The sequence below is a fragment of the Psittacula echo genome, assembly GCF_963264785.1.
Source record: "Psittacula echo genome assembly, contig: SCAFFOLD_129, whole genome shotgun sequence".
NCBI lineage: Eukaryota > Metazoa > Chordata > Aves > Psittaciformes > Psittacidae > Psittacula > Psittacula echo.
Window position 1 is genome coordinate 26,713 of NW_027664193.1, and position 14,078 is coordinate 40,790.

Sequence of the window (14,078 nt, forward strand, 5' to 3'; positions counted from 1 at the left end):
GCACATCCGTGTCCTGGTCCATGTCCCATGGCACATCCATGTCCTGGTGCACATCCATGTTCCATTGCACATCCATGTCCTGGTGCACATCCATGTCCTGGTCCATGTCCCATGTCCCATCCATGTCATGTCCCTCGTCCATGTCCTGTTGCACGTCAGCAGCTCATTGCACATCCATGTCCCGGTGCATGTCCATGTCCTGTCACATGTCCATGTCCTGTCACATGTCCATGTCCTGTCACATGTCCGTGTCCTGTCACATGTCCGTGTCCCATTGCACGTCCATGTCCTGGTGCACATCCATGTCCCATTGCACATCCATGTCCTATTACATGTCCATATCTTGGAGCATATCCATGTCCTACCGCATGTCCCATATCTCATTCCATGCCCATATCTCATTGCACATCCATGTCCTATTGCACATCCATGTCCTACCACATGTCCCATATCTCATTCCATGCCCATATCTCATTGCACATCCCTGTCCCATTCCACGTCCAAATCTTGGAGCACATCCATGTCCTGTTGCACATCCCTGTCCATGTCTCATTGCACATCCATGTCCCTTTCCATGTCTGTATCTCATTCCATGTCCATGTCTCATTGCACATCCATGTCCTGTTGCACATCCATGTCCTGTTGCACATCCCTGTCCATGTCTCATTGCACATCCATGTCCCTTTCCATGTCCATGTCTCATTGCACATCCCTGTCCATTCCACGTCCATGTCTCATGGCACATCCCTGTCCATTCCATGTCCATGTCTCATTGCACATCCCTGTCCATTCCATGTCCATGTCTCATTGCACATCCCTGTCCATTCCATGTCCATGTCTCATTGCACATCCCTGTCCATTCCATGTCCATGTCTCATTGCACATCCCTGTCCATTCCACGTCCATGTCTCATTGCACATCCCTGTCCATTCCACGTCCATGTCTCATGGCACATCCCTGTCCATTCCATGTCCATGTCTCATTGCACATCCCTGTCCATTCCATATCCATGTCTCATGGCACATCCCTGTCCTTTCCATATCCATGTCTCATGGCACATCCCTGTTCTTTCCATATCCATGTCTCATGGCACATCCATGTCCATGTCTCATTGCACATCCCTGTCCTGCTGCACATCCATGTCCATGTTTCATTCCATGTCCATGTCTCATTGCACATCCCTGTCCATTCCATATCCATGTCTCATGGCACATCCCTGTCCTTTCCATATCCATGTCTCATGGCACATCCCTGTTCTTTCCATATCCATGTCTCATGGCACATCCATGTCCATGTCTCATTGCACATCCCTGTCCTGCTGCACATCCATGTCCATGTTTCATTCCATGTCCATGTCTCATGGCACATCCCTGTCCATTCCACGTCCATGTCCCCTTCCGCATCCACGTCCCATCGCACCTCCTCGTCCTCCTCTTCCTCCTCCTCCTGCTGCCGCCGCCTCTCCCCGCTCCCCTGCGCCCATCACCTCTCCAGGAAGACCTTGAGGGCCCGGTCGATGTTCATGCGGTGCCCGACGCGCGTCACCCCCAGGTCGATGTAATCCTCCTTGGTCAGCGAGGGCAGGTGGGAGCCGTCGATCTCGTTGTGCAGGAACCGGGCGCGGTGCTCGCCCAGGTTCAGGTACTCCAACCAATCGGCCACGTCGAACTTGCTCCAGAACGCCAGCGGCTTCGCCCCGAACGGTTTATCCGGGGGGGGGGGAGGCCTCGTTGGCGACAACGACCTGGCCCCGGCCACGTCCCCGAAGGGGCCCCCGGGGGCTGCGCGCAGCTCCAGGAAGCCGGCGTAGAGCGGGGCCGCCGGTAACGTGGGCAGCGAGGCCGGGCGCGGAGCGGGGCTGCCCCGGCGCTCGCTGGGCAGCGTGGCCGGGCTCGGGGCGCGGCGAAGAGGGGGGCGGATGTCGAGGTCCACCCCCCCCACCCCCACCCCGACCCCGGCTAAGGGGGATTTGGGGGGCGGGGGCCAGTTGGGGAAGAGGATGGAGGAGGTGGAAGGGGAGAGGGAGGAGGAAGGGGGGGGTTTGGAGGGTTGGGGGGGAGGGGGGGGGTCCGGGAGCCTGTGGGGAGGGAGGGGGGGTTAGAAAGAGGGGGGGCAATGGGGACGATGGGGTTGATGGGCACAATGGGCACAATGAGGTTGATGGGGACAATGGGGTTGATGGGGACAATGGGCACAATGAGGTTGATGGGGACAATGGGGTTGATGGGGACAATGGGCACAATGAGGTTGATGGGGACAATGGGGTTGATGGGGACAATGGGGTTGATGGGGACAATGGGGTCAATAGGGACAATGGGGTCAATGGGGACAATGGGGTTGATGGGCACAATGAGGTCCATGGGCACAATGGGGTCGATGGGGACAATGGGGTTGATGGGCACAATGGGGTTGATGGGGACAATGGGGTCGATGGGGACAATGGGGTCAATGGGGACAATGGGGTCGATGGGGACAATGGGGTCAATGGGGTTGATGGGCACAATGGGGTTGATGGGGACAATGGGGTCGATGGGGATAATGGGGTCGATGGGCACAATGGGGTTGATGGGGACAATGGGGTTAATGGGGTCGATGGGCACAATGGGGTTGATGGGGACAATGGGGTCGATGGGGATAATGGGGTCGATGGGCACAATGGGGTCGATGGGGACAATGGGGTTGATGGGCACAATGGGGTTGATGGGGACAATGGGGTCGATGGGCACAATGGGGTTGATGGGGACAATGGGGTCGATGGGGACAATGGGGTCAATGGGGACAATGGGGTCGATGGGGACAATGGGGTCAATGGGGTTGATGGGCACAATGGGGTTGATGGGGACAATGGGGTTGATGGGCACAATGGGGTTGATGGGGACAATGGGGACAATGGGGTCAATGGGGACAATGGGGTCGATGGGGACAATGGGGACAATGGGGTCGATGGGCACAATGGGGTCGATGGGCACAATGGGGTCGATGGGGATAATGAGGTCGATGGGCACAATGGGGTTGATGGGGGCAATGGGGTTGATGGGGATAATGAGGTCGATGGGCACAATGGGGTTGATGGGGACAATGGGGTTAATGGGGTCGATGGGCACAATGGGGTTGATGGGGACAATGGGGTTGATGGGGATAATGAGGTCGATGGGCACAATGGGGTTGATGGGGACAATGGGGTTAATGGGGTCGATGGGCACAATGGGGTTGATGGGGACAATGGGGTCGATGGGGTCGATGGGCACAATGGGGTTGATGGGGACAATGGGGTCGATGGGGATAATGGGGTCGATGGGCACAATGGGGTTGATGGGGGCAATGGGGTTGATGGGGGCAATGGGGTTGATGGGGACAATGGGGTCGATGGGGATAATGAGGTCGATGGGCACAATGGGGTTGATGGGGGCAATGGGGTCAATGGGCATAATGGGGTCGATGGGGATAATGAGGTCGATGGGCACAATGGGGTTAATGGGGACAATGAGGTCGATGGGCACAATGGGGTTGATGGGGGCAATGGGGTCGATGGGCATAATGGGGATGATGGACATGATAGACGTGATGGGTTGATGGGCATGGTGGGGTCATGGACGCAATGGGGAAGATGGGGATGATGGGGGTGATGGGGTGAAGATGATGGGGGTGACGGGGTGAAGATGATGGGGATGACGGGGTGAAGATGATGGGGGTGACGAGGTGAAGATGATGGGGGTGACGGGGTGAAGATGATGGGGATGATGGGGTGAAGATGATGGGGGTGATGGGGTGAAGATGATGGGGGTGATGGGGTGAAGATGATGGGGGTGATGGGGTGAAGATGATGGGGATGACGGAGTGAAGATGATGGGGGTGATGGGGTGAAGATGATGGGGATGACGGGGTGAAGATGATGGGGGTGACGGGGTGAAGATGATGGGGGTGACGAGGTGAAGATGATGGGGGTGACGGGGTGAAGATGATGGGGGTGACGGGGTGAAGATGATGGGGATGACGGGGTGAAGATGATGGGGGTGACGGGGTGAAGATGATGGGGGTGATGGGGTGAAGATGATGGGGGTGATGGGGTGAAGATGATGGGGATGACGGGGTGAAGATGATGGGGGTGACGGGGTGAAGATGATGGGGGTGACGGGGTGAAGATGATGGGGATGACGGGGTGAAGATGATGGGGGTGATGGGGTGAAGATGATGGGGGTGACGGGGTGAAGATGATGGGGATGACGGGGTGAAGATGATGGGGGTGATGGGGTGAAGATGATGGGGATGACGGGGTGAAGATGATGGGGGTGACGGGGTGAAGATGATAGGGATGACGGGGTGAAGATGATGGGGGTGACGGGGTGAAGATGATGGGGGTGACGGGGTGAAGATGATGGGGGTAACGGGGTGAAGATGATGGGGATGACGGGGTGAAGATGATGGGGGTGACGGGGTGAAGATGATGGGGGTGACGGGGTGAAGATGATGGGGGTGACGGGGTGAAGATGATGGGGATGACGGGGTGAAGATGATGGGGGTGACGGGGTGAAGATGATGGGGGTGACGGGGTGAAGATGATGGGGGTGACGGGGTGAAGATGATGGGGATGACGGGGTGAAGATGATGGGGGTGACGGGGTGAAGATGATGGGGATGACGGGGTGAAGATGATGGGGGTGACGGGGTGAAGATGATGGGGGTGACGGGGTGAAGATGATGGGGGTGACGGGGTGAAGATGATGGGGGTGACGGGGTGAAGATGATGGGGATGACGGGGTGAAGATGATGGGGGTGACGGGGTGAAGATGATGGGGATGACGGGGTGAAGATGATGGGGGTGACGGGGTGAAGATGATGGGGGTGACGGGGTGAAGATGATGGGGATGACGGGGTGAAGATGATGGGGGTGACGGGGTGAAGATGATGGGGGTGACGAGGTGAAGATGATGGGGGTGACGGGGTGAAGATGATGGGGATGACGGGGTGAAGATGATGGGGGTGACGGGGTGAAGATGATGGGGGTGACGGGGTGAAGATGATGGGGATGACGGGGTGAAGATGATGGGGGTGACGGGGTGAAGATGATGGGGGTGATGGGGTGAAGATGATGGGGATGATGGGGTGAAGATGATGGGGGTGATGGGGTGAAGATGATGGGGGTGATGGGGTGAAGATGATGGGGGTGACGGGGTGAAGATGATGGGGGTGACGAGGTGAAGATGATGGGGGTGATGGGGTGAAGATGATGGGGGTGACGGGGTGAAGATGATGGGGGTGATGGGGTGACGGAGATGACTGGGCTGGTGATGATGGGGGTGATGAGGATGATGCACATAATGGGGTGATGGACATGGTGGGTCAAGGGGCACAATGGGGCTGATTGCACAATGGAGACGCTTGACAAGGGTCTGATGGGTGCAACACCACAACACGACTGTAACCCCCCCCCCCCGTGTGCAATGGCTGCAACAGCCCCCCCAACAATGGGTGCCAATGGGTGCCACGTCCTGCGGATCCATGCAGCGGCTGCAATGGGTGCCATGGTGCAATGGGTGCCATGGATACAATGGTGCAATGGGTGCCATGAGTGCAATGGGTGCAGCGTCCTCCTGGTACAGTACGCAGTAGCTTTGGTGGCTGCAGTGGGTGCCGTGGTGCAATGAGTGCCATGAGTGCTATGTCCCCATGATCCATGCAGTGGGTGCTATGGGTGCAATGGGTGCCATGAGTGCAATGGGTGCCATGGTGGAATGGGTGCAATGGATACCATGGCTGCAACGGATGCCACGGGTGCCATGGCTGCACTGGGTGCTATGGCTGCACTGGTTGCTATGGATGCCATGGCTGCACTGGTTGCTATGGCTGCACTGGTTGCTATGGATACTATGGATGCTATGGCTGCAATGGGTGCTATGGCTGCAATGGGTGCTATGGCTGCACTGGGTGCTGTGGCTGCACTGGGTGCTGTGGCTGCACTGGGTGCTGTGGCTGCACTGGGTGCCATGGCTGCAATGGGTGCCATGGCTGCACTGGGTGCTATGGCTGCACTGGGTGCCGTGGCTGCACTGGGTGCTATGGCTGCACTGGGTGCTATGGCTGCACTGGGTGCTATGGCTGCACTGGGTGCCATGGCTGCACTGGGTGCCATGGCTGCACTGGGTGCTATGGCTGCACTGGGTGCTATGGCTGCAATGGGTGCCATGGCTGCACTGGGTGCTATGGCTGCACTGGGTGCTATGGCTGCAATGGGTGCTATGGCTGCAATGGGTGCCATGGCTGCAATGGGTGCCATGGCTGCACTGGGTGCTATGGCTGCACTGGGTGCCATGGCTGCACTGGGTGCTATGGCTGCACTGGGTGCTATGGCTGCACTGGGTGCCATGGCTGCACTGGGTGCTGTGGCTGCACTGGGTGCTATGGATGCAATGGGTGCTGTGGCTGCACTGGGTGCTATGGCTGCAATGGGTGCTATGGCTGCAATGGGTGCTATGGCTGCAATGGGTGCTGTGGCTGCACTGGGTGCTATGGCTGCACTGGGTGCTATGGCTGCAATGGCTGCAATGGGTGCTATGGCTGCACTGGGTGCTGTGGCTGCAATGGGTGCTATGGCTGCAATGGGTGCTATGGCTGCACTGGGTGCTGTGGCTGCAATGGGTGCTATGGCTGCACTGGGTGCTGTGGCTGCACTGGGTGCTATGGCTGCACTGGGTGCCGTGGCTGCACTGGGTGCTATGGCTGCAATGGGTGCTATGGCTGCAATGGGTGCTATGGCTGCAATGGGTGCCATGGCTGCAATGGGTGCTATGGCTGCACTGGGTGCTATGGCTGCAATGGGTGCTATGGCTGCACTGGGTGCTGTGGCTGCAATGGGTGCTATGGCTGCAATGGGTGCCATGGCTGCAATGGGTGCCATGGCTGCAATGGGTGCTATGGCTGCAATGGCTGCACTGGGCGCCCCACGCCCCCCCATCACCCACCTGTGCCTCCCCGCGGTGCCCCCGAAGCTCCCCTCCGCGGCTCCTCGGGCCCAGGCCGCCGCCGCCAGGCCCCTCCCGGCCTCTTCCCAGGGCTCCAGCATCCTCCTCGCGTCCCCTCCGCGGGGCCCTCCGCGGCCCCTGGCCCGGGCCCGCTCCGCTCCGTCCCCGCCGGGGCCGTAGGGGCCGGGCCCGGCCGCTTCCATGGCCTCCGGGGGGTGATCGCTGCTGCTGCGGCTGTCGACCTCCTCGATGCCGGAGTCGGTGACCGCGTCCACGCCGTCGTGGTGGGCGCCGCCGAGGCCTCCGCGCCGCGCCTCGGGCCCGGCCTGGGTGATGGTGGCCACTTCGCTGTCGTAGGACGTGAGGCTGGAGGCCGTGGAGTCCCCGACGGGGGGGACGTCGGCGGCCTCGAAGCTGTTGGCGAACTCGAGCGGCGGCGGCAGGGGCTCGGCCAGCAGCAGCTCCTCGTCCCCGTCCACCGACGGCGCCGGCGGCGGCAGCGCCAGGAGCCCGCCGGCCTCGGCGAAGCGGACGCGGGCCTCGGAGGAGGCCGCGGGAGGCGCCGCGACCCCCGAGGCCCAGGCGTCGGCGGGGGACGGGGGGCGGCTGGAGCGGCGCGGGGGGACCCCGGCTTGGGGCTTGGAAGGGGGCAGCGGGGCCGAGGCGGGAGCGGAGCGCAGCGGGGCCATGGAGGCCGGGAAGGGCGGCAGGGCCATGGCCGGGCCGAGCGGCGCCATCTTGGGCGTTGCTAAGGGCGCCAGGGAGGGCGTTGCTAAGGGCGCCAGGCCCGGCGGTAAGGGCGCCAGGTCGGTCGCTAAGGACGCCATGTCGGTCGCTAGGGGCGCCATGTTGGTCGTCAAGGACGCCATGTCGGTCGCCAAGGGCGCCAGCTTGGTCGCTAAGGGCGCCATGTCGGTCGCCAGGGACGCCATGTCGGTCGCCAAGGGCGCCATGTTGGTCGCCACGTCGGGCGCCAGGTGAGGCCTCAGCCCCACCACGCTCGGCCTCAACCCGGCCGCGTTCGGCCTCAGCCCCACGCCCGCCGGCAGCGGCCCCAGCCCGGCCTGGAGCGCCGCGATCCCGGCCTGCAGCGCCGCCGCCATCCCCTTAGGCCTCGGGGCAGGCCCGGAGCCCGCGGCCACGCTGCTGAAGGCGCTGCCGCCGCCGCCGCCTCCCTTCGCTGCCCCCCGGTACCCGCGCGTCGGGAACGCGTCGGCCGCGAACATCCCCTCGTCGATGCTCTTCGAATGGCGCAGGCGCGGGGCGGGGGGGGGGAGCGCGGCGGTACCGGGCGGAGCCCCCCCCCCCCCGATGCTCCCGGTCATGGCGGGCCCCTCCTCATCCTCCTCGGTGGAGAGGAAGAGCGCGGAGCGGCGCCGCGCGGCCCCCACCAGCGCGGCCCCGAACTGCGACGTGAAGTCCATGGCGGAGGAGGGGGGGGGGGGCAGCGGGGGGGGCCGGGACGGGGACCCCCCCCCCCCAACACCACCACCCCCCCCCCCACCGGGGACCCCCCCCGTTGGTGCGGCCCCGCTCGGCGGGGACCCCCCCGTTACCGTTGGTTGCGTCCCCGCCGTGCCCGGTCCCCCCCCCCCCCCCCCCCCCGCCGCCGCCGTCAGTGGTTCCGCCCCCGCCGTCGGCCTCCACGCTGCTGCCGCGGCTGCTGCGGCCGCTGCTGCTGGTGGACGGCGCCTTCACCACGATGGTGGGGATGGAGATGGAGTCGGCCGCCGCCGCCGCCGCGGCCCCCGCGCCTTCCTCCACCTTGGTCTGCTTCACCAGCGGCCCCTTCCGCCGCAGCGGCTTCGGGGGGCCCCCCCTTTCCACGCCGCCCACGCTGCGGGCGCCCAGGTTGTAAAGGCGCCAGGGCGCGGCGCCCCCCCCGGCCGAGCGCGGCGTGGACGCGCCCATCATGGCGGCGGCGGCGGCCGGGGGAGCGGCGGGGCTGCTGAACGGCGGCTCCGGGGGGGACGTGGTGGGGGGGGGCGGGATCTCGTCCGAGCCCGGCACCGAGAGGCTGCGGCTGAAGCGGCCGCTGGGGGGCGCCAGGAACGGCTTCTCCTCCTCCGGAGCGCCTGCGGCGGGCACGGGATGGGGGGGGCTATAGGGGTCTATAGGGGATACAGGGGGTCTATAGGGGATACAGGGTCTATAGGGGTCTATAGGGGATACAGGGTCTATAGGGGTCTATAGGGGATACAGGGTCTATAGGGGTCTATAGGGGATACAGGGTCTATAGGAGTCTATAGGGGATACAGGGTCTATAGGGGTCTATAGGGGATACAGGGGGTCTATAGGGGATACAGGGTCTATAGGGGTCTATAGGGGATACAGGGGGTCTATAGGGGATACAGGGTCCATAGGGGTCTATAGGGGATACAGGGGGTCTATAGGGGATACAGGGTCTATAGGGGTCTATAGGGGATACAGGGGGTCTATAGGGGATACAGGGTCTATAGGGGTCTATAGGGGATACAGGGGGTCTATAGGGGATACAGGGTCTATAGGGGTCTATAGGGGATACAGGGGGTCTATAGGGGATACAGGGTCTATAGGGGTCTATAGGGGATACAGGGGGTCTATAGGGGATACAGGGTCTATAGGGGTCTATAGGGGATACAGGGTCCATAGGGGTCTATAGGGGATACAGGGTCCATAGGGGATACAGGGTCTATAGGGGTCTATAGGGGATACAGGGTCCATAGGGGATACAGGGTCTATAGGGGTCTATAGGGGATACAGGGTCCATAGGGGATACAGGGTCCATAGGGGTCTATAGGGGATACAGGGTCCATAGGGGTCTATAGGGGATACAGGGTCTATAGGGGATATAGGGGTCTATAGGGGATACAGGGTCCATAGGGGATATAGGGGTCTATAGGGGATACAGGGTCTATAGGGGTCTATAGAGGATACAAGGTCTATAGGGGTCTATAGGGGATACAGGGGTCTATAGGGGATACAGGGGTCTACAGGGGTCTATAGGGGATAAAGGGGTCTATAGGGGTCTATAGGGGATACAGGGGTCTATAGGGGATACAGGATCTATAGGGGATACAGGGGTCTATAGGGGATATAGGGGTCTATAGGGGATACAGGGTCTATAGGGGATACAGGGTGTATAGGGGTCTATAGGGGATACAGGGTCTATAGGGGTCTATAGGGGATACAGGGTCTATAGGGGATACAGGGGTCTATAGGGGTCTATAGGGGATAAAGGGGTCTATAGGGGATACAGGGTCTATAGGGGATATAGGGGTCTATAGGGGATACAGGGTCTAGAGGGGATACAGGGGGTCTAGAGGGGACATAAGGGTCCTATAGGAGACACAGGGGTCTATAGGGGACATAGGGGCTTATAGGGAATAAAGGGGTCTATAGGGGGCAAAGGGGGCAACGGCACCTATAGGGATGTGCCCCCATGGATGGAAGCTATAGAGAGCCCACAACTGGCACACAGAAGGCAATGGGGACCCCCCCCAACACCCATCCCTATAGAGACCCTCAGCACCCACAGGGACCCCCCCAGCACCCATAGGGACCCCAGCACCCATAGGGACCCCCAGCACCTATAGGGACCCCCCCAGCACCCACAGGGACCCCCCCAGCACCCATAGGGACCCCCCCAGCACCCATAGGGACCCCAGCACCCATAGGGACCCCCCCAGCACCCATCCCTATAGAGACCCTCAGCACCCACAGGGACCCCCCCAGCACCCACAGGGACCCCCCCAGCACCCATAGGGACCCCCCCAGCACCCATAGGGACCCCAGCACCCATAGGGACCCCCCCAGCACCCATCCCTATAGAGACCCTCAGCACCCACAGGGACCCCCCCAGCACCCACAGGGACCCCCCCAGCACCCATAGGGACCCCCCCAGCACCCACAGGGACCCCCCCAGCACCCATAGGGACCCCCCCAGCACCCAAAAGGGACCCCCAGCACCTATAGGGACCCCAGCACCCATAGGGACCCCAGCACCCATAGGGACCCCCAGCACCCATAGGGACCCCCAGCACCTATAGGGACCCCCAGCACCTATAGGGACCCCAGCACCCATAGGGACCCCAGCACCCATAGGGACCCCCCCAGCACCCACAGGGACCCCAGCACCTATAGGGACCCCCAGCACCTATAGGGACCCCCAGCACCCCTAGGGACCCCCCCAGCACCCATAGGGACCCCCAGCACCCATAAGGACCCCCCCAGCACCTATAGGGACCCCCAGCACCTATAGGGACCCCAGCACCCATAGGGACCCCCCCAGCACCCATAGGGACCCCAGCACCCATAGGGACCCCCCCAGCACCCACAGGGACCCCAGCACCCATAGGGACCCCCAGCACCCATAGGGACCCCAGCACCCATAGGGACCCCCCCAGCACCCACAGGGACCCCAGCACCTATAGGGACCCCCAGCACCTATAGGGACCCCCAGCACCCCTAGGGACCCCCCCAGCACCCATAGGGACCCCCAGCACCCATAAGGACCCCCCCAGCACCTATAGGGACCCCCAGCACCTATAGGGACCCCAGCACCCATAGGGACCCCCCCAGCACCCATAGGGACCCCAGCACCCATAGGGACCCCCCCAGCACCCATAGGGACCCCCCCAGCACCCATAGGGACCCCCCCAGCACCCATAGGGACCCCCCCAGCACCCACCTATGGATTTCTGTCGCAGCACGAGCCCGTGGGGGGGGGGCGGCAGGAACCCGCGGTCGAACCCCCCCGGGGGCAGGCGCGGGCCCTCGAAGGTCGCCTGGGGGGGGGGGGCACGGATTGGGGACCCCCCATAGGGACCCACATTGGGGACCCCCCATAGGGACCCCCCATAGGGACCCACATTGGGGACCCCCCATAGGGACCCCCCATAGGGACCCACATTGGGGACCCCCCATAGGGACCCCCCATAGGGACCCACATTGGGGACCCCCCATAAGGACCCCCCATAGGGACCCACATTGGGGACCCCCCATAAGGACCCCCCATAGGGACCCACATTGGGGACCCCCCATAAGGACCCCCCATAGGGACCCACATTGGGGACCCCCCCATAGGGACCCACATTGGGGACCCCCCATAGGGACCCCCCATAGGGACCCACATTGGGGACCCCCCATAGGGACCCCCCATAGGGACCCACATTGGGGACCCCCCATAAGGACCCCCCATAGGGACCCACATTGGGGACCCCCCATAGGGACCCCCCATAGGGACCCACATTGGGGACCCCCCCATAAGGACCCCCCATAGGGACCCACATTGGGGACCCCCCATAAGGACCCACATTGAGGTCCCCCCCATAGGGACCCCCCCATATTGACCCACATTGGGGACCCCCCCATAGGGACCCCCCCATAGGGACCCCCCCATATTGACCCACATTGGGGACCCCCCCATAGGGACCCCCCCATATTGACCCACATTGGGGACCCCCCATAAGGACCCCCCATAGGGACCCACATTGGGGACCCCCCATAGGGACCCCCCCATAAGGACCCCCCATAGGGACCCACATTGAGAGCCCCCCCAGGCACCTCCCCCATTGGGGCCCCCCCCACCTCAGCCCCATAGAAGCCCTTGGGCCGGGCCTTGCCCAGGGGGGGCAGGGGCGCCCCCGGCCCCTCCCCCACGCTGATGCTCTGCTGGGCCGCGGCCAGGATCTCGTCCAGCTTGTCTGGGGGGAGGGGGACCCCAGTGAGCACCCATAGGGACCCATAGGGACCCATAGAGACCAATGTACCCCATAGAGACCCATAGAGACCAATAGACCCCATAGGGACCCATAGGGACCAATGTACCCCATAGAGACCAATAGACCCCATAGGGACCCATAGGGACCAATGTACCCCATAGAGACCCATAGAGACCAATAGACCCCATAGGGACCCATAGGGACCAAGGCACCCCATAGAGACCCATAGAGACCAATTGACCCCATAGGGACCCATAGGGACCAATGCACCCCATAGAGACCCATAGAGACCAATAGACCCCATAGGGACCCATAGGGACCAATGCACCCCATAGAGACCCATAGAGACCAATAGACCCCATAGGGACCCATAGGGACCAATGCACCCCATAGAGACCCATAGAGACCAATAGACCCCATAGGGACCCATAGGGACCAATGCACCCCATAGAGACCCATAGAGACCAATAGACCCCATAGGGACCCATAGGGACCAAGGCACCCCATAGAGACCCATAGAGACCAATTGACCCCATAGGGACCCATAGGGACCAATGCACCCCATAGAGACCCATAGAGACCAATAGACCCCATAGGGACCCATAGGGACCAATGCACCCCATAGAGACCCATAGAGACCAATAGACCCCATAGGGACCCATAGGGACCAATGCACCCCATAGAGACCCATAGAGACCAATAGACCCCATAGGGACCCATAGGGACCAATGCACCCCATAGAGACCCATAGAGACCAATAGACCCCATAGGGACCCATAGGGACCAATGTACCCCATAGAGACCAATAGACCCCATAGGGACCCATAGGGACCAATGTACCCCATAGGTACCCATAGGGACCAATGTACCCCATAGAGACCAATGTACCCCATAGGGACCCATAGAGACCAGTGTACCCCATAGGGACCCATAGGGACCCATAGGGACCAATATACCCCATAGGGACCCATAGAGACCAATATACCCCATAGGGACCAATAGGGACCCATAGAGACCAATGTACCCCATAGAGACCCATAGAGACCAATATACCCCATAGGGACCCATAGAGACCAATGTACCCCATAGAGACCCATAGAGACCAATATACCCCATAGGGACCCATAGAGACTCATAGAGACCCATAGGGACCCATAGAGACCAATATACCCCATAGAGACCCATAGGGACCCATAGAGACCAATGTACCCCAATGTACCCCCATAGACATCAATGTACCCCTGTACACACCCAATGTACCCCAATGTACCCCATAGACACCAGTGTACCCCACAGACACCACTATACCCCAATGTACCCTATAGACACCCATAGACAGCAATGTACCCCCATGCACCCTATAGACACCAATGCACCCCACAAACACCTATGGGGACCCATAGACATCAATGTACCCC

General features: G+C 61.5%; 1 protein-coding gene across 1 annotated transcript in view; it reads right to left on the bottom strand.

The window, feature by feature from the left end:
• Positions 1-1,482: 1,482 nt before the first annotated feature.
• SHANK1 (SH3 and multiple ankyrin repeat domains 1) overlaps positions 1,483-14,078 on the bottom strand; it is a gene marked incomplete at both ends in the record, with an annotated part of 46,211 nt that continues 33,615 nt past the window's right edge. The window contains 5 exons of the mRNA XM_080639933.1: positions 1,483-2,077; positions 6,959-8,364; positions 8,504-9,069; positions 11,628-11,724; positions 12,527-12,642. Coding sequence (XP_080496059.1) covers positions 1,483-2,077; positions 6,959-8,364; positions 8,504-9,069; positions 11,628-11,724; positions 12,527-12,642 — 2,780 coding nt within the window. The remainder of the gene's footprint in view (positions 2,078-6,958; positions 8,365-8,503; positions 9,070-11,627; positions 11,725-12,526; positions 12,643-14,078) is intronic.